The sequence below is a fragment of the Adiantum capillus-veneris genome, chromosome 4 (assembly GCF_014529385.1).
Source record: "Adiantum capillus-veneris isolate H3 chromosome 4, ASM1452938v2, whole genome shotgun sequence".
In the NCBI taxonomy this organism is placed as follows: Eukaryota; Viridiplantae; Streptophyta; class Polypodiopsida; order Polypodiales; family Pteridaceae; genus Adiantum; species Adiantum capillus-veneris.
The window spans coordinates 110518666-110538331 of NC_140934.1; the positions used below are offsets into that span (position 1 = coordinate 110518666).

The window sequence follows — 19666 nt, forward strand, 5'->3', positions numbered from 1 at the left end:
TCTAGCATAGAAAAGACCTCAAAACATTGGGGTCTATGACTTCTTTGCATTTCCACTATGTCATCTACCGTACATGTAGCTCCAAACAAGATTTTGGCCTATAGACGTACCTCCAATAATGCAAGACACATTTAAAGGCCAAATCTTGCATGGTTTAGTATCCACGTCTAAAGCAAAAGAACTTCTTGGTCCCACTAAAGCCAACAAGAAGCTCCCCATTAAGCCCACCCACCCCATTACTTTTATCATAGTATAGCCAACGGCTTCGCCGCCTCTCTCTCTCTCTCTCTCTCTCTCTCTCTCTCTCTCTCTCTCTCTCTCTGTGTCACTGTGTGCCCGAACGCTGCAAGTGACACCCGTTGGATGAAGCAGCTTCTGACGCGTGGCAAGGGGGGAAGCCGGAATTCCCTCCCCCTTTATCTATACTAATAGATAAAGGCCTCAAAAGGAATTATTATTTGATTAAACAAATGGCAAAGAACAAAAAATACAAAAATATTTCAAAGCATTGGATGAAGCATTTGCAATAAACGTTGGGTATTGAGCTCAAATGCAAAACTTTTAACATCATTCTCCGAAATAGTATACACAAGTGATAGAAGTACAAAAGCTATACATGAAGGCCAAATAAAGACAGTGAACTAAAGAGTTCAACCACCTAAAAGCTACTCAAACATTGATGCTAATAATACTACCACAAAGGGTATGCACAGGCTCTTATAGATTGGGCTACCAAAAGGCAGTCTTCAACTCTTGCATAAAAGTCCAAGCTTAAATACAAATTACTTTACCAATTAGTCTGCACATTAGGTAAAGTTTATGACTCGAGGTGGTCATCTTTCCACAACCGTGTCAGAACTACAAAAGTGGCTAGCCAAGAACATAAAACATAGAAACTTGAACAACAGCCTGCCTCAATCCACATATTAAAAAGAATATTTGCCACAGTTTCCCCCACAAGAAAGAAAAATTCACTTTGGGCCTTCACGGCATTCACGAGTCGTGACACATTGGACATTCAACCCAAAAGCTTGAGTTCCGGCAATCTGACTAACAATGAAGGGCTGGATATAAAAGGTTAAAATATATGATACATATTTCAAGGCTCACCATGATAGATAAAATTTAAACTGCGAACTGTTCCTAATATTCGTCACAACTAGAAGCTAATAATTTACTTTCTTCCGCAAGACAAGTGCAAGCTGTGGAGACTGGTGCTAATCAAGAGGATGCAAACCGTAGTTCGCCAAATACTAAGCCAATCATGTTACTTCTCTCAAAGTTTTGAATATATGACACCGCCACAACCTAATGTCTTATAGCTAAATGCAAAGCTTTCAAAACATCATGTATAACTGTTGATAACTGGTATTTGCATGGATCTGTATAAGGTGCCATATAACACCCTCTAGGCTTTAATTACATGAAAACAAAATCCCCAACAACTTGAAACTGATAAACGCCATGTTGAGGACAAATAGGTGGGTTACTATATAATAAGAAAAATAAACATATAATAGCTATTCATAAGGCACTCGGCATTATCAGCCGAAGGAGTCGGTGAGCCTGATGTGATTCATCTGGCAGATAAAAGAGGCATATCGACGTCACCTCCCATGTCGCGGTCAAATTTTAATAAAGAAAGAAAGAAAAAGGACACCAATGAGGCTCTTAAATAAAAGAGCCCCATTTACAAACTAAAAAAAGGCAGCCCACAGTCAGAACTCAACAACAATTGGCCATGCTTATATAGAGAGATAATAAAGATGCTGAAGGCATTATATGACCTTTTACAACTCCTTTCAATCTGTAAGGAAAGGATTTATAACAGACAAGAACCTCAACAAGCTCAAAATTATATAAAAAAACTCTGTGCATTGACAGATTGCATGTACAATGCATGTTCCCTATCAGACCAAAGGACGATACCACGTTTACCTATCAAAAACATCGCTAAACTCCCCAACCTAATTAAAACCCACAGGTGTATCTTTCTGTGATGCAAGATGCGTTTGTTGGCACAACGTAGCAACACAAGGCAACGCCCACATAATGAAAATTAGGTTTGATAAAGCACTAGATGAAAATCCAGCATTCAAGAATAAGCGAGTGTCGAGAGCCTCAGCTTCAAATCTTAGGCCCTCTCTCTCACCCTCGAAATTCTGCACATAAAGGTTTCTGAACCAACAAGCAATAATCTCCAACATATTTCAGTTACAAGAGATCATTTAATGACCAAAAGGTGACCCAAAAAGTGTGATAGCTCTGGATTATGTGTACACGTGGCAGACCTTCCTCATTCATTTGTATGTTACTATCCGCAGTGGGCTTGAGCTCTCACAGAAGCGGTCCCTTTCATCACCAAGGAGTAGACAACTTTTTGATCTGTATCTCAGAGCTTTACAGAGCTTTTGCGTTGGAGGAATTTGGATCAGCCCTTTCATACATCCTGTAACTCACTATTCTTTTTCCACAATTCTACCCTTGGTATACCAAGCATGATCACACATAATCACAGCAAGAGAAACAGTATGAACATCCTTATTGAAGGTTTTGTTGTGCTCCATATAGACTTTCAAAGTGAGCTCAGATACTGACAAAATCGCAGAAATGTTACATTGTTCCACTAACTTGGCACCTTAGGAATTACACTTTCAGGTGGAGGCTGAGATAGAGTCACGGAACGAAGCAGCTCAATTGAGAAAATCAACCCCAGAAAGTGAGAAAGAACTGTGTTCACAGATGCCTGCAACAAAATTAGGAAAATCAACAAACCATTAGTATCAAATTAATATGGTCAAAATGGTTTGGATTATCACATAAAAACAAGGTGACAGAGAAAGCTTAACCAAGAAAATGACCCCTTTTTTATTCCAACAGAATTCGTCATACATTAAGAATATATATACCCAGATGAATCCAGGATAGGCCCAGGAAAGTGCAAGGTATAGACTCATGGCAGTCACCCATAAGACAATAAAACCATCAGCTCCATCATTCATAGTGTTGACCAAAATACTATGACATCCCCACCAACATCATCGGTGCCCAAAAGTGCCTGTAGAACTAGGTATACACACATGCATACACGCACACATGCACACAAGCATACATCAATACAAAGATCTGCGTACTGAGTTTCTGTCATAATCTAGAAATGCAGGGCAGACTCGGCCATAATGAAACATAGCACTCAAAGCAGTATTAAATAGGAAAAATTAGCACAAAAATGGGGTAGTTGACAGGGCATATGCACCCCATAAGATAGACGATACTACCAATTACTTCGATAAACAAAAGGATTATTTTCTAAGAGGACATAGGCTTATAAATTAATTCTCTGTAAAAAGCAGATGTATTCTGTTTATATGGGAGTCTCCAACTATCAATCCAAAAACTTACAGAAATCCATATACAATACATAGAGAATACCTGCACTAGAAAAACATCAAGAGCCAAAACAGGGCTGTAATTTGCACGTGTTCCCTGGAAGTAAGGCACAGCTGTCGACGTAAGAGACTTTGCTACAAGAGTGCCAACAGTCGCCTGCATCCCTAGCAAAGTCAAGCCCATTCCTAAAAGATTGAGAAGAATTCCTTGTTGCAAATTCCTTACAACGTCAGCTCGTGGAGGAGCCTGTTAATGCCACTTTCCCCAATATGAGATCACAGCTGAAGGTTGTTGAATTTTGAAATAACCTTAATTTGCCAGCAAAAACGGAAGATTTATACCTTGCTCAGATCATTGATGGTAGAGCGCAATCGGTCAGATAAGCGTACGTAACCAAATGACCAAAATACAGAGAGAAATGCCGCTACGATCCCTCCTGCAGTAGCATAGAAAGTTGCTTGGGATGTGGGGTTTCCACTTATTGCAACTGAAAATGCCAGTATAACAGCAGATACTACAGCGCAGACTAGCTGGCCCCAAAATCCAAGAGTTCCACATCTTCGAAGATTCTTGGCAAAATTAGCAAGACGCTTTGAAACCTGAGCAAAAGCATAGCAAATTAGTAACTATATCCACGAGCTCAATAAACAATTGGCAGAATTGAATGAGATTTAGAAACTAACAAGGTATTGCTCCTGTTAAAAGCATAATCTGACACATGTTCTTAAGCCATGGTCACAAGGGAGGTGTCCTGAGGAGTGGAGACGGGGCTCAAATGGATTTTTTGTGCAAAAAAGAGGGCGGGACGGCAAGCCCAAAAATAAGCGTCCCCTATGACTATGTCTTAAGCTCTTAATGCTTAACATCAATCCCGTACATGGTTGATGGCACTTTGAAATCGTCTTTGAATTTGTTCAGTACAAAAAGTAGACAGGTAGTGTCTAGTAAGACCTGTATGAGCCTAGCCTTGTGCCCTGTATGAGCCCAGCCTTGTGCTTGTCCAATGTCCTATCAGTGACACTTGGTGAACACCCATTTCACTCCAAAAGCCTTGCGCTTAGCTGGCTCCCCTTTGTACATTTACCGTGAGGGAGGATTGGTGACACTTGTTATCCTCTATGAGGACGATCTTGTGATTACAAGTAGCCAACACCCGCTTTGATGTCAGTTTCCCAGTGAGACTTCTTAGTTCTTTCATGCAGAGACCCGCCAAGCCACATTTGGAGCAGGCTCTTCGGACTCTGCGGTATATAAAGGCAGCCAAGGCATTAGGCATTCACTATGTGATTGGAGGTACAGACTCCAAAATCATTCTACGAGGATGGAGTGATTCAAAAAGGGGTGAAGATCCAAATGGACGACGGTCGACTATAGATTACACCTTTCCTTTTGGCTCAGGAGCAGTTTCATGGAGCAACAAGAAACAACCGACATTTGCCTTATCATACATAGAGGCAAAGTACAGGGCTGTTTGCAATGCTTCATGTGAGTCAGTGTGGTTACAGAGGCTACTTCCGGAGATGGGATTTCCCCAACAGACAACCATGATGTACTCTAACAACCAGAGTTGTATAGCCATTGCGAGAAATCCGGTGTTCCATGCGCCAAGCATATAGAGATGCAGTACCATTTTGTTCGTGAGAAGACGAAGGATGGCTCTATTCGACTAGAGTAAATTCCGACGTCAGACAACCCTGCTGATATCTTCACCAAACCTCTTCCACAAGCAACACTATCCTCTCATGCCAACTCCCTTATACTTGTTTCCAGTCTAAGAGCTGAGAGGGGGTGTTAGAGTTCAGATTCGTGTACAGTGGTGGCTCCAATATCTCCCAAGAGCAGATTAGGGAGTGGGGTTGTTTAATGGATGTGCCTGGCTGTATTTGAGGTAGACGTACCTTTCTCGGCGATGCACTACACGGTGGTTCCCACCCGGTAGGCTAGCATGAGGCAGGATCCCGTTCCTAGGGTTTCTCGGGGTCAGAGTCTCGAGTGTTTTGCAGTTGTGCTACTAAATATCTGTACCAGGTCACTATTAGTGAGTTTACTCTTAGAGTTCAGGCATCTCTCTAGATCCACTCGGTCCCAATTTCTCCCGAGGACAGGTGTCAGGGAGTGAGGGCTGTTTTGTGACTGTGCCCGGCTAGTGTGAGGTTGTTTTCTCATGTCGGGTTGTATTTAGCCATGTTTAGCCTTGGGTTTTGGCCTGTTCCATGGTCTTCTGCCATCCTGCAAGCTGAAGTATCTTTCCCCAATCTTGGCACATTTTTCCCATGAGCCCTATGGGCCTCAAGTGCTCCATTCCATATTCTCCATATTTTTTCCTCCATTTACCAAGGTCGTGGGGCTAGAAGAGTGGGTCGGGCAGCCTATCTTTGGGCATATATATATATTTGGGGGGAGAGGGGAAGGGGGGAAGGGGGGGGGGGGGGGGGGGGGGGGGGGGGGGGTCACCTCATTAGCATAGTAGTTGAGCCCAGAGGGGCAGCGCCCTCCCTTGGGTGCCCAGAGGGGGTTGTGGCAGATGAGCTATGCATGGGCAGCCAGCGTTTTTGTTGCATATCAGCCCAGCGTGTTGCCCAATAGATCAGCCCTAGCGTTTTTCATGGGCAACAGTTGCATTGCATGGAGACCATCTCACGGTGCAGTGCATCGTCACAGCACCCTTACACAGGCATTGCGATCATGCAATGGTACAGTTTCTCATTTGAGATCCAGATCCATGTCAGATCTAGCGTGAAACAGATCTATGCTCTCAGAGCATGTTGGAGATCATACCCATGGAGAGACCATGTCGGTGATCTCGTGGAGTTCTCAAACACCGATTGCTAGCTAGAGAACTTGAGAACCTCAAGAACCTCAAGAACCCAAGAACCCAAGTTCCTCGAGAACTTAAGTACCCAAGATCTCAGTGTATGGTCATCACCCGAAGCGGAATGGATACTTTACGTGAAGGTGATGAGAGTGGAGTTGGTGACGAAGAGTTTTCCCTACTAGGAGTATTTTTTTCCGATCCTCCCCCATCCCCATCTACACCACGGGTTGCACCAAATCCTATGGAGGCTTTGGTCAAGACGATGATGGACATGATGCTACAACAAGAGGCGCAACGCGCCAGCATGGATCACGAGCGCGAAGAAAGAAGGGCAGCTATGGAGCTTGAGCGTGAGCATGCACGTGAAGCTCAAAGCATAGCGCGGTCGAAGAAAGGCGAGCGGCCTTGGAGTTAGAGCGCGAGGCGCAGAGAGACCAACGCATGCAAGAGTTGGTCCTACATGTAAGGTGCAACGGAAGTGAATGTTGAACTTTGCTCAAGATGAGTGCTCCGAATTGTGCTCAAGGGTTCCTTTTACTTACGGAAGGGAGAGCCTTCTGTTTCTTTAGTGAGAGAGTGCAAATGATCACAAACAAAGTGGCAAACACTGTGAATGAAGGTGCTGAGACTGAGAGATAGAGAGAGAAGAATACGACGCCAGAATGTTGTCAAACCCTCCTCCGAAGGCCCCACTCTCTATGGCGAGAGCGGTCTACTATTGATTGCACAAATCTCTACAATGCAATGGACTTGCTCTTGCTAAATTGGCTTTATCTGACAGAAAAATAATTCTAAGTGAATTATTGGATTTATAAGTCGAAGGGTTTTTCTCGCTTGGAACACAAACGAAAAATAATTCTAAATGAATTATTGGGAGAGGGTTTTTCTCACTGGAGACATCCGAGTATAGAGAATTCCTAGTGCGTCATTCAGAGTAATGACGGGAGCACTATGAAAGGGAATATCTGTAAGACCACCAGGAACGGGTACTTCTGATGCATCACATCGGATGGGTGACAAGGAGCATTGGAAAGAAGTATCTGACCATCCGGGAACGGACATCTCTGATGCGTCATAGGATGGGTGACATAGAGCATCGCAAAGGAGATTGTACCGTAAGTTCGGTAGGAAAGGACTAGGTGATGGGTATTCTTGATGCGTCAAAAGGTGGGTGACGGGTGCATCGGAAAGGGAATATCCATAGTCAGGAGAAAATTCCGAACTGTGTTAGAATTGTGCACAAGGAAAAGCAAGCACTTGAATGAAGATAGGTTCATAGGAACTTTGAGGAAAAACGGATGCTTTCTGAGAAAGCGGGATTGCTTTTTGGGAAAGCAGATGCTTTCCCGCGAGGAAGTCTATGTCTGCATTGCAACTGTGCATCTAATTGCATCCAAGGACGTTTGGGAAGTGCTGTGAAAGCATTGTTTTTAACTTATAAGGTTTTAATGAGTTTTTGGGCAAATTCATACTATTTTTAAAATATGTCGACCGCCCACTTAATAAGTACGCAGTCATCTGATAAATAAGGCAACAGATCAGCCATCGATTTTTCTCTCTTTTTCAGGCATAACAGCGCAAAAGCATTGAAAAAAAAAAAAAAAAAAACGAAAAATGGCCGCGGTCTCTACGCGAGCTGCCAATGCTCTGCTATCTTTGCCGTGACCAGGGAGCTATAAAAGTATCACACACCCTCTTCCAAAGGAGAAGATCAGATTTTGCAAGAAGAAGATGCTGCTGCAGCCAAAGAAGATGTTGCCGTGATGCCCATGGTTGTCCCAAGTGTACCAGATGTTGCCAAGACCCAGTGCGCGAGTTCCCTCGCAAAGAAGTGCCTACGGAGCGTGTTTCCATCGCGACAAGTTGCTGCTTTTCTCTGTTTTCAGCCCATAAATGTCGTAGATGGGGCTGATTTACGAGAAGGAACCCGAAAACACACCTCTTTTTTGGAGAGTTTTCAACAGGATCGCGCGTGCTCGCTCTTGCTGTGCACCCACCCTCGCTGCGCCATCGCCCTCGCCCCCCCCCCCCCCCCCCCCATGCTACCCGCTGCCCTCCCTCGCGCTGCATGTCCCCTTCCGCCTGCTCTCAGCCCCCGCTGCCCCCCTCGCGCTGCCCTGCCCCAGCCCGTCCGCCCGCTCCTAGCCCCTGCTGCCACCGCACGCCCTCAGCCCCAGCTCTCTCGCCGCTGGCTCGCTTGCCCCAGCCCGCTTTATCACACACCCCTCCCCCCCGACTCGGCCCGTTCGCCCGTCAATTTGGGCCCTCCGCCTCGGTTACTCCCTGCAGATTCGGCACTTTCGGCATTTGTTTCAACTCCTTGGAGCAGCACCCTCCCGACGTCCTCTTCTTCTTACGCCACAGCAGTAGACACAGATGGAGGCTCCAGCTTCGCCACAGAGGGACTCGCCAGAAGCCCCCTCGCCCGACCCCGCTGAGTCCATTCGACTTGCTCTCTCGCCTACAGAGCAAGCGAGCCTTGCCGCCGAGGTAGAGCGACTGCAGGCGACCTCGGTCATCTGCAAGATTCTCGACACCCGACCTAGCAGAGGAGAGCTGCGAGACCTTCTCCAGGCCCGCCTTCTCGCAGAGGTGGGAAAGATTTTGGATGTCCAAATTCTCGGACGGGGGTACTACCAGATCGAGTTTGAGTCCTCCGAGATGGCGTCCAAAGTCATAGCTATGAGTCCACTAGCCATTCGAGCCTCACGTGCCCACTTTCGACAGTGGCAACATGGTTTTGACCCAGCTTCGGATGTTCTAGTAGAGGAGGTAGACATCCCCATCTCAGTTTGCTTTCCGGGTTTACGGAGGGAGTACCTACCACTTCTTTCCAAGATCGGTTCCACCATTGGGACTGTCCTGGAGACACCTCGCACGGCAGCATCAGTAGCTGCCAAGGCGGCTGGCATTCCCCTCAGTTCGAGTTTTTGTCAGAGATACCCACACTCTCCCGAAGGTTATCCTTTTACCTCGAGTGAGTGGGGGTTGGTTTCGACAGAGTGTGGAGTACTCGGGCCTCCCGAACCAGTGCTTCATTTGCCGACAGATGGGCCATCTAGCGAAGGCCTTTCCACGGAGGAGGCCGCGACCTGCACCACAGCCTCAACCATAGCCTGCTAGGGCTGGCCCGCAGCCGCAGCCAGCGGCACAGTGTACAGATGCAGAGCCACCCTCCGAGCCTGGGGCTCCAACGGAGGAGGGGTGGCAGCACGCCCGTGGCCGCCGACGCCAGGGGCCACAGCGTCAGCCTGGCACTCAGAGTGGCCCTCAGGTGCCTACTCAGCAGCAGTGGGTTCCCACGGGGAACCATTTTGGTCCTCTCGAGCAGGAGGAGATCCCTACGCCAGCCTCCACCTCCGCTTCTCCCTCGACAGCCGCTCCCCCCCCATAGTTCCCCCCTCTTGCCTCTTCCTCCCCGCCTTCTGCCCCCGTCACCTCTCCACCTCACCCCTCTACCTCTGTCGCCCCATCCCGCCCCTCTTCTCCTCCACTCTCCCCAGCTCCCTCTCCCCCCCCTCCTGCTCCAGTTCCTCAGTTGGCTCAGGAGACTGGTCCCTCTCCGACGGCTAGGAGATCTCTTGGCAGCGCCTTTGCCACGAGTTGCCTAGCGCGAGAGGGTCAGCCCTTCTTGCGGCCCCCTCTGCAGATTCAGACATCCTCCCTTGCATCGATCCCTCGTGGGCTGACGAGCATTGACATCAGAGTCCAGACGCCGCTAGGACTTCTTCGACTACGGGTTCACTCGTTTTCTCGGCGATTCCGCAGCAGACCATGAGGCAGCCTATTTCAGGGTCCATGTTTTGTTCCTCGCCGCTAGGGGGACAGAGGCCCTGGACTCAGCAGTTGGTTTCTCCTTCCCCCTCTGTGGTAGGGTCGATTCAGAGTGGTCCCTTGACTCAATGTGGGATATACACAGGTCTTAGAGTTCTCTCACCACATGGGAGAACTTGGAGTTACAGATATGCTGCAGACTTTGTGGCCATTGGCCAAGTTTGCAGTGACACCCCCAGACTCAGCAGGATTTAGGCACATTGTGGTGTACTTCTTTGCTGATACGCAGTGTTTGTCTTGCTATGTATACATTCATGAGGACTCCTGGACAGAGGAGGTTGCGTTACATACGGCTCGCTCTGCTTGGGCTTGGGCTAGGCACTCACTGCAGTCACGCCTATCTAGAGGACGCTCGGATGCGGATTACTCCCCATCCAAACCTGCCTCGAAGATAGCCCGTCTTGCTGCTGCAGCAGCATCTGTTCTCTCTTGCTCCCCATGAGGATCGTCTCATGGAACGTGCAATGACTAGGTGGGCCCCAGTTTCAGCGACAGCGGGGCCGATTGCATCAGGAGCTTCAGCGTTGCCTTGTGGGAGGAGAGATTGATCTCCTCATGCTTCAGGAGCACCATCTGTGTGAGAGCCGCATTCGGCGTTGTGGTCAGATTTTGCGTGGATGTTATGATACCTTTTGGTCAGCTGCTTTTGGACCTGGAGGGATCCACGGAGAGGTATGTATGAGTATTGCGAGGGATTATTGTGCCTAGCAGGGCTCAGTGGATTACTATGCAGGTTCAGGGTGGCCTTGTGGGCTTCCTGAACATCTATGCGCCCAATGTGGCGAGTGCTCGTGCACAGTTTTGGTCACAGATTGTTGAGTCTTTGCCGCAGGCCAATCATTGGTGTATAGGAGGGGACTTCAACATGTTGGAGGACCCTTCTGACAGGATTGGTGGCAGCCATGCCACTGTGCATGGAGTCGAGTTGGCAGCTTGGGAGAGGTTGTGTATGACTTTGAGGGTCTCGGATACATGGCAGCACTCTGGTTTTGTGAGGCCCCCAGACAGTCTTACCTTCTCTAGATCGGACCGTAGAGTGGGAGGAGTGAATCTATCGTGCATAGATCGCTTCTACACTAGTGACCACTTCAGTGACATGGGGGTTCCGTTGGCATCCTGGCAAGGACTTCCTTCTCGGACCATGCACCAGTGATCCTCACAGTGGCAGACAGGCAGAGGAGTGGGAGCACGATGCTTCGCATCCCAGAGAGGGTCTTGTTGGACTCAGCACTCAAAGAGAGGGTAGAGGCTCTCTGGACAGAGGGCATGGACAGCCAGTTTTCACCTGCAGACAGAGTGGCCTCAGGCCTAGCTCAGCTTAGCCATTTTTTTCTTCAGGAGTCTCTGGCTCGCCGGGCTGCAGCAAGAGAGGAGGAGCAACGTCTCAGACAAGGCATTGCTTCACTACAGAGGATGCAGGAGCAGCATCCAGACAGTCCATGGGTGGAGGAGCAGTTACAGCAGGCTCGACAGGAGCTTGCTAGCACAAAGGAGAGGCGTCATGAGTTTGCCTTTCACCGACAGGCATCTCAGTGGACTCAAGTGGGTGACATAGTGACTGGTGCTTTTTTTGAGACAGTGGAACCTCAGCACTCGCATGCCAAGGTCATTCAGTTGAGGAGGCCCGATGGGTCAGTTGCTTGTGAGCCCGAGGATATATGTGCAGTTGCTACTGACTTTTACCGTGAGTTACTGTCGGCTGAGCCTCAGTCAGAGCGGCAGGATGCATGCAGGGAGCAGGTTTGGGCACAGATGCCATGTCTTGTGACAGAGGAGATGCGCCAGAGGATAAAGATGCCACTTCAGCTTGAGGAGCTGCACACGACTCTTAGGGCCCTCCCTCGTGGTAGTTGTACATGTGAGGATGGGTTGACTCCCAGCTTTTTCTTGGAGTACTGGGACCTACTTGGCCCAGATCTTTGTAGTGCTTTTCAGTACATTTTGCACACAGGAGTGATGCCTAACAGCATGAGTGAGGGCCTGATCTACCTCATTCCCAAGGAGGGTGGCTCCTTGGATGAGATTCGACAGTGGCGCCCCATCACCATCCTCAACTCAGCCTACAAAATTCTTGCCAAGGCTCTGAGTTTGAGGATTCAGCCACTTTTAGAGAGCCTCATACATGGGACTCAGACAGGTTTTGTCAAGGAACGCAATATCCTTGACAACATCTTTACTTTCTGGGAGGCTTGTGCCCTGGCACGGCTCCGCGGTGAGGACCTTGTGATTCTTCTTCTCGATTTTGAGAAGGCATACGACAGTGTTGACTGGGACTTTCTAGAGGGAACTCTATGCAGGATGGGCTTCTCAGATGCTTGGATCAGAGGGGTGTCAGCTTTGTACAGACAGGCTCACAGTCAGGTGCTTTTGGCAGGAGGGGTGAGCGCTTCATGCTCACACGCTCGGTCAGATAGGTTTGTCCTCTTGCCCCCTTTCTCTTTCTGTTCTATGCAGAGGCGATGAGCAGATTTTTGGTGTTACAGCAGGTTGGTCTTCGGCGGGGAGATGAGCTACTGGACGATGAGTTTGCCAATGACTCAGCCTTGTACTTAGATGGCCAGGAGGCCAATCTTCACAGATGTGAGCAGGCTTTGGAAACCTTCTGTTGTGCATCGGGCGCACTGATCAACTGGAGAAAGACAGTGGTTTTTTCGGTTGGTAGTGCTCCTGTGCCAGATTGGATGCCAGGAGAGGGTTTCAGTTGGATCCCCCCAGGGACTGCGGTTCGATACTTGGGTTGTCAGGTTGGTTTGGACTTGTCTCCCGAGCAGCAGATTGCTCCTCTTCTCCTGTCCATCACGAGAAAGCTGTTACATTGGAGCTCAGCACGACTTTTGCTGGCTGGTAGAGTAGTAGTTGCCAACCAGGGGCTGTTGGCGACTATGTGGTACATCACTTCCTGCTGGATCTTCTCGAGTTCTTGTATCAGCCAGGTAGAGAGGCTGATCAAGAACTTTGTTTGGTCAGGACGTGACACTCAGATAGCCCGAGCCAAGGTGGCTTGGTCGGTCATCACGCTTCCTTGTTCTCAGGGAGGACTTGGGATCATTGATCCAGCATAGCAGAGCAGAGCCCTCTTGGGAAGTTCATAGTCAGAGGCCTTCTTCCAGGTGAGGAGCCCTAGAAGGAGCTCTTGCTGCAAAGGCTGCGAGCCAGGGTGCCTCAGTCAGGAGGCCCTTGGCAACCTTCGACCAGATGGATCTTTACAGAGATGCGCCGAGTTGGTTTGAGCAGGAGACTGGAGGACCGCTTCGCTGTGAGTTTGCTTCGATCTTGGGAGCTCTTACGGCGTGGCTTGGAGCAGAGACAGCCGACGTGCACGAAGGAGCGCCTACGGCAGCCCCTCGTCTGGAACCCCATGGTTAGCACTCAGAGAGGACACTTGGTTGGTAGCCGGCCTCATGTTTCCTAGGGTCCCATGGCAGCAAGTCCAGCGCGCTCTCTAGGTGATTGGCTAGCGTTCATAGGTTTGTCAGAGGAGGTGCAGAGTTTCCAGCTAACTACAGGGCATGAGAGGGGTGCAGAGCATGTGTCAGGACATCTCAGAGTCAGTTCCAGCTGAGTGGCTCACGCCTCTCGAGCCCGTAGCACCCCGGTGGATGGGAGCCTTCACACGGCTGGAGGTTCTCATTTCAATCAGGGCCTGCTCACTAACTGTCCCAGCCCTGTTCTTCGAGCTTCAGGGTGGGGGACGATTGCAGCGAGTTGCAGTAGCGGCCCCGCAGGTAGCAGAGTGTTGTTTCAAGTGGATCCGAGTTGTGGGCATCTGTGGGAGGACTTGCGTCATAGACCCTAACCCAGCATCTCTTGAGACTGGACACTGGAGGCTTTGGGCTTGGGAGTGTTGTCCACTGGCACGAGTACAGTGGGATCCTGGTGAGTGGCTATGGAGGGACCCCTTCTCTTCTGCAGACCACCCAGGAGTCCCCTTCTTCCAGTACACTGTTCGGCTTGGACGTCATATACTTGCAGCACAGAGAGAGGCCCGCCTCGCTGCAGCACATCATTGGCAGGAGGAGGGCCTCAGTCGAGTTCTTGGCAGCCTTTTGGCAGAGACTGTGGGACTCCAGACAGCCGAGGCGCGTCACTTTGTTTCAGTGGCTGGTTGCACACAAAGCTACAGCAGTAGGGAGCTGGCTTGTGCATAGTGGTCTCTCGACCGCATGTGCAGCCTGCGACCAGTTGGTGGAGAGTCAGCGCCATTGTCTCTGGGACTGTCCCTCGGCCCAGCAAGTGTGACTACGAGTTCTTAGGTTGATGCCTACTCTCTCCACGGCTAGACAGTACACTTGGGGGGCAGCGGCTTGGTCCACTCTCACGGGCCCGACACTTCAGTTCGAGCTATTTTCCACCAGCAGGATGATAGTGATTCAAGGGGGGCGACCTACACTCCAGCCTGCTACAGAGCTTACTCCACATGAGTGGTGCAGTGAGAGAGAGGAGTGTTGGGAGCTCATCAGTGGCCTGACACTTTGGTTCATCTGGCGGGCCCGCTGTTTTCGCATTTTTGAGGCTCGCTCTGTGCCACCGACAGAGACTGTTCGTGACTTTTGGCTAGAGCTGATCCATACTCTCAGAGGACAGCTTGAGGGACTACAGGGCAGCTCCGACCGCATGCGGGAGCGCCGCGAGGCTTTCCTTTGACTCTGGCGCCCTGGGCCATTCTACACCATTGTCCAGGGGGTGCTCAGATGGCACTACCGACCACCTGTGTGGCTCTTCCCTCCTCCCATCTCTTGATTTAGCCTCATTGTATATATGTTGTTCTTTCATTGGGAGAGTCTCCCCACCATGTTTGTTGTAGCCCTCTCTTGCAGAGGTGGTTGTAGCCCTACAGGCAGTTTTCATTAACTAATAGAAGGATCTTTTTCTCGGAAAAAAAAAACACACCTCTTTTGTGTGTAGGATTGGAAGAGAGGATTTTCTATGTAGAGATCTCTTCCGGGGAATTGCTTTTCGAGAACCAAGTTGCGTTCCGAGCGTCGAGACTTTGAAGGTAACGATTTTCATGTTATGATCTCTAAGTATTTGTTTGCAGGTGTACTTCCTCTTAGTGAGGGAGTAGGAGCAAAGGAAGGCATGAGCCTCTACAGGAGAAAGCGCTCTGAGGATCTAGAGCCAAATCAGCCCAAGGGTTTCGTACCCAAGTTTGGGAAGCAGACCCAAGGATCGACGAGAGATAGACTCCGAGATGTGATCGGGAAGTTGAAATTCCCAAGGGAAAGACTTCGTGTCCAGGAAAGCAGAGTTATTTGCAGGAAGAGGACTCTGGAAACAGAGTCGGAAAAGAGTTGCAAGGATGCCATGCCCTGAGTCTGGAAGGCGAGATCCAGAGGCGAGAACCTTGATTCTCGAGGATTTGGAATAAGGAACGGAAGTTCCTTGGAATAGCGTTTTGCCCTAGGAATAGGAAGCCGAGGCTTCGGGGAACCATCAAGTCTTATTCTAGAATGAACGTGGTAATACGTTCGGTTCAAGTGCTTGTATACACTGCTCCTCAATAATAAAGATACTATTACGGGGGGGGGGGACCAACCCATCTTCTGGTCCCCAGTACTGTGTCAATCTTCTCACTCCCTCCCTCTCTCTCTCTCTCTCTCTCTCTCTCTCTCTCTCTCTCTCTCTCTCTCTCTCTCTCTCTCTCTATATATATATATATATATATATATATATATATATATATCCTCTGGCTTCAATAATAAGTGATAAATCTTGTTTATCCGAATGTATTTTATATTGCTATGCGCTCCCGTTCGTGACAGTGGTATCAGAGCATGGCCTCCTCTCTTTCTCTGTAATGGAGGACGACTCTGGGAAGATACGAGAAGAAGCCATGACAAGCCAAGAGAGAAGTAAACAAGCGGAACCCTAAGACTTGCAAGGAAAGCTCGCAGAGTTGGGAAAGTTTTTCTCTCTGCAAGAAGTCGACACAAGACTTGGAATTCTCTACGAAGGTGACAAGAGCATGATGCTCAAGAACCTAGAGAATCCAAGGAGCGGAATGCTCACGATCCTTCACAACCCAAAAGATATCCATGAACATCAATCCAGAACCATAGCCAAGAAATCCCGTCATTTTCGGAAGGATAGAAAGAAGGTCTCTAGACCTAGGAACACTCCAGTCAAGTTTGATACTTTTGACGAAAGGGAAGATGTCCCGAAAGCTACCGCTTTCATTCGAAGTTACCTTTGTTAATGGCAATTTCTGAAAAGCGTCGAAGGTGAGGCATGTGGCCAAACACCTCAAGGGGATTGCAAGTACTTGGTGGTATACCAAAGCTCTGCAAGGAACTTACAAGAAGACTTGGATCAATTAAAGGCTGAATTTTTCGACAAATTTTTTTCCTCTACGCTTTGAGGAAGGCATCCAAGAAGATTGGGATCGGTTTGCCCAATAGGAACACGAGCGAGTCAAAGCAAGTAGTGGTTCACTCTTGCCAAGGTAGTAGCCCCACTCTTTATCCTCTCCGAGAAAGAAACATGAAGAAATTCAACGAAGGACTTTTGCCCGAATTTTGTAAACACGTCCGCAAAATACTTTGCAACGAATGGTGGAGTCAGCAATACAAATTGAAAGTGTACACCTCAGTGTACATAGAATCTAATCCCCGCAGTGGGACACGAACCATTGAACACAGAAACAATGAATTTTTGTTACCTCTCCTCCAAGGATACGTTGCTATCCGAAGAAAGTTTGGAGTAAGGGAATTCAATCTAACACCCGAGTTTTCGAATAGAAGACCCTCAAACTTCAAGTGAGAGGGCAGGTCTGATCAAATGTTACATCTTTGAGGAAGTTACAAAGTGCATTTTCTTTTTTGCACGACGAATGCATATGTCTAACCAGGACTGATCACTCTTGAGTGTTTATGAGAGTAGGGTTGAGTCAGAACATTGTTTTATACGATGAACTGATTTGCTTAAACATCCGGGAGGTCCATGATTGATCTGGTATCCGGTAATTCTCAAACAGATTACCTGCTACTTCGGGTAGGAAATTATGAAAGAACCATTCTGAGCTTTCAAGCAAACAAAAACTTCCATTAACCTTGAGTACTCTTTAAGCCCACATCCCCTACCCGTTAAGGGAAGATATGGTAGTGCTTTTCGCACAAGTGAAGGAATACTCTCTTTATGAGGGAAGAAGCAAGAGACGGCCTTGGCCTATGCTCGTAGAATTCCACATTTGAAATCCAAGTTTATTTGATGAGTGGGTTTTGCTCTAAGGTCGAGCCAAGGGATCGTCAGGTTGAGCGTCTTCGCTCTAAGGATCTTACGAAGGGAAGGTAATTTCCCAGGTTCACCAAAACTCTAACACAGCTTAAGAACTATGTATACCATTGATAACACACGAAGATGCAGACCTATGCCAAGGTGGGTCATCTACTTGTCGAATTTTTTTTCTGTTGAACGGAATGAGATGAACCAACTTCCTTTTCAAGAACTGGACGAGAGTTTATTATACTCTCTTGAGCGTCTTTTTGCGCTCAAGGATATTCCGACACGAGAATCTCTATTTGAGATGTGTTCGGTAGAAGGAATTTGAGTTTCTCTACGGAGAAGAGGTTTTCTAATGGTCGTTGATCATTGAGTACGCTATGTGCTTTTACCATTACAGTAGCAACTTTTGGTTACGATATATGTGTGAGGATTCTAGTTGCTAATCCTTCATTAATTACTTAAACTCATGATTAAGACTTAAGAAACTTGAACTGTACTTAGAAACAAGACTTAGAAGACTCTGTGTTGATTGATTGAATGTGTGATACAAGGGCTCCTTATATAGGAGATGAAGAGACACAAATGAAAAGACATGTCTCCTGGTGAAGAGACATGACTTTAAACGTAAAGACACATCCTTTCGGCGAAGAGCTGCAACCATTGGGCGAAGAGTCGCACCCGTAGAGCGAAAGGGTGTGACCAGTCGTCGAAGGAGTGTGGCTTTTGGCGAAGAGACACGTCTTTTGGGCGAAGGGGTGTGACCATCCAAGCGTAGGGGTCCTCCTTGGCATGGCACTTCGCGTATCTGCAACTAGGAGTAGATGTAATAATGTTAACATAGTCACAATCGTGACATTCCCTCCCTCTTTAAATAATACCCAAGGTAGTTGAAGAAAACTCCGGGAGAAGGAAATGTATTGTTGTTGTGCTTCTACATCCAAAGCTCGAACTGTTAAGTCGCACGTCATGGCACTGTTATTAACCATGACTATTTTGCCAAACTGTGAAATGATCATATCTGCAACTTGTCTCATCTTTGTCAAAAGTATGAGTATCCCATTTGCAACTTGATTATTGCCTTTGTCAAAGTCATTTGTAACTTCGAGCTTTGTCCTATAAAAGATTGAGTCTGTATCTGCTTCGAGTGAAATTATTGATAAACTGACTTGAGTTTTCTTTTGAGTAAAGACCACTGGTTGAAAATCTGTAAGGTATTCCATTGGTTTGTTTGGAACAGTAAAATCCTTTTGAAGGGATGTCGTAGACTGAGACAGATTAGTGTTTGGAGGTATATCCATCTGTGAAGGTTTATCTGTGAAACAAGTTGTGTCCAAATATTCAATTGCAGTGACTAAAGTCGTGCTGCAAGATTCTGTATCCGTTTTATCCTTTGTATCATTGAAGGTAAGAATTGGTATCTTCAAGTTTGAAGAATTATCATTCACCACAGCATCAGTTATCTCATCAGAAACAAAGACTTCATTCTGCAAGGGCGGTGACGAGGCTTTTGTTTTTGCCTGGACCACAACCAAAGAAGTTGTGTGCGTTTGGGATGCCACACATGAACCAAAATCTCTTGAATCTTCAGCTTTATCAGCGGGTATTAAGGCTTCCAGAGTAAGAGGAGCATGGCATGGCTCGCAAGGGGGAACTTGTCCAGCGTTGCGGCGTTCACGACCGAGTACTTGACTAGGGTCGGAAATATGTGCCACTATGTGAGCCCACTTCGAAGAGGTTGAACGCTCTTCAAGGAGAGATCTTCTGAAAGCTTCATGTTGCTGCTTTTGCCGATGATCATTTTGAGGTTGAGGCTTTTTATAACAGTCATGCTGCAAAGAATGTTGCTTCTGAGCATGTTGTTGCTGAAGCAAAGTGAGTTTGTGTTGGGTTGTCTCTGAAGAAACATGCTGAGGATGAGACATAGATTGCTGAGAAACCGTCGAAAACTGTTTGATACCAAAAGGTTGTTGCAATTGTTGCCGGATAGCCTCCAATTTCACTGTAAGTGAGGAGATATCTTGTTCCAAGGGGGCTACCCGCTGCTTCCACAATGAGAGGTGAGAGTCCATACTCGAGCATGAACCGTTGATGAAAAGGAAGGCTTTGCTCGGACGATGGGTCTTATTTGTTTTACTGTAAGGCTCTTTTAATGGGTTGCACATGGGTTGTAATTCTTGTGTATAAATTTTGGGGTAGGCCAGCCAAGTTTGACCATCCATTAAAAAAAACCCTTTGGCTGATTTTAATAAAGTCTTGCGCTGTGAGTAGTAGCATAAAAACTCCATCGTAGAATTGTTTTGACGAAGGGGCAGCCCAGTGAGCAGCGTTTCAAAATTTCAGCAAAGCGTTACTTTCAGCCAACGTTAAGTGAAACGGCAACCTAGCGCAAATTCAGCCCAGCGTTTC

General features: G+C 47.7%; 1 protein-coding gene across 1 annotated transcript in view; it reads right to left on the reverse strand.

Annotated features, from left to right (window-relative positions):
- Positions 1-2050: 2050 nt before the first annotated feature.
- The window catches only part of TIC21 (translocon at inner membrane of chloroplasts 21), a 52683-nt gene continuing 35067 nt past the window's right edge, over positions 2051-19666 (reverse strand). The window contains exons 2-4 of the mRNA XM_086511006.1: positions 3732-3989; positions 3433-3636; positions 2051-2746 (exon numbers count right to left, since the gene is read on the reverse strand). Coding sequence (XP_086367132.1) covers positions 2627-2746; positions 3433-3636; positions 3732-3989 — 582 coding nt within the window. The 3' untranslated portion in view covers positions 2051-2626. The remainder of the gene's footprint in view (positions 2747-3432; positions 3637-3731; positions 3990-19666) is intronic.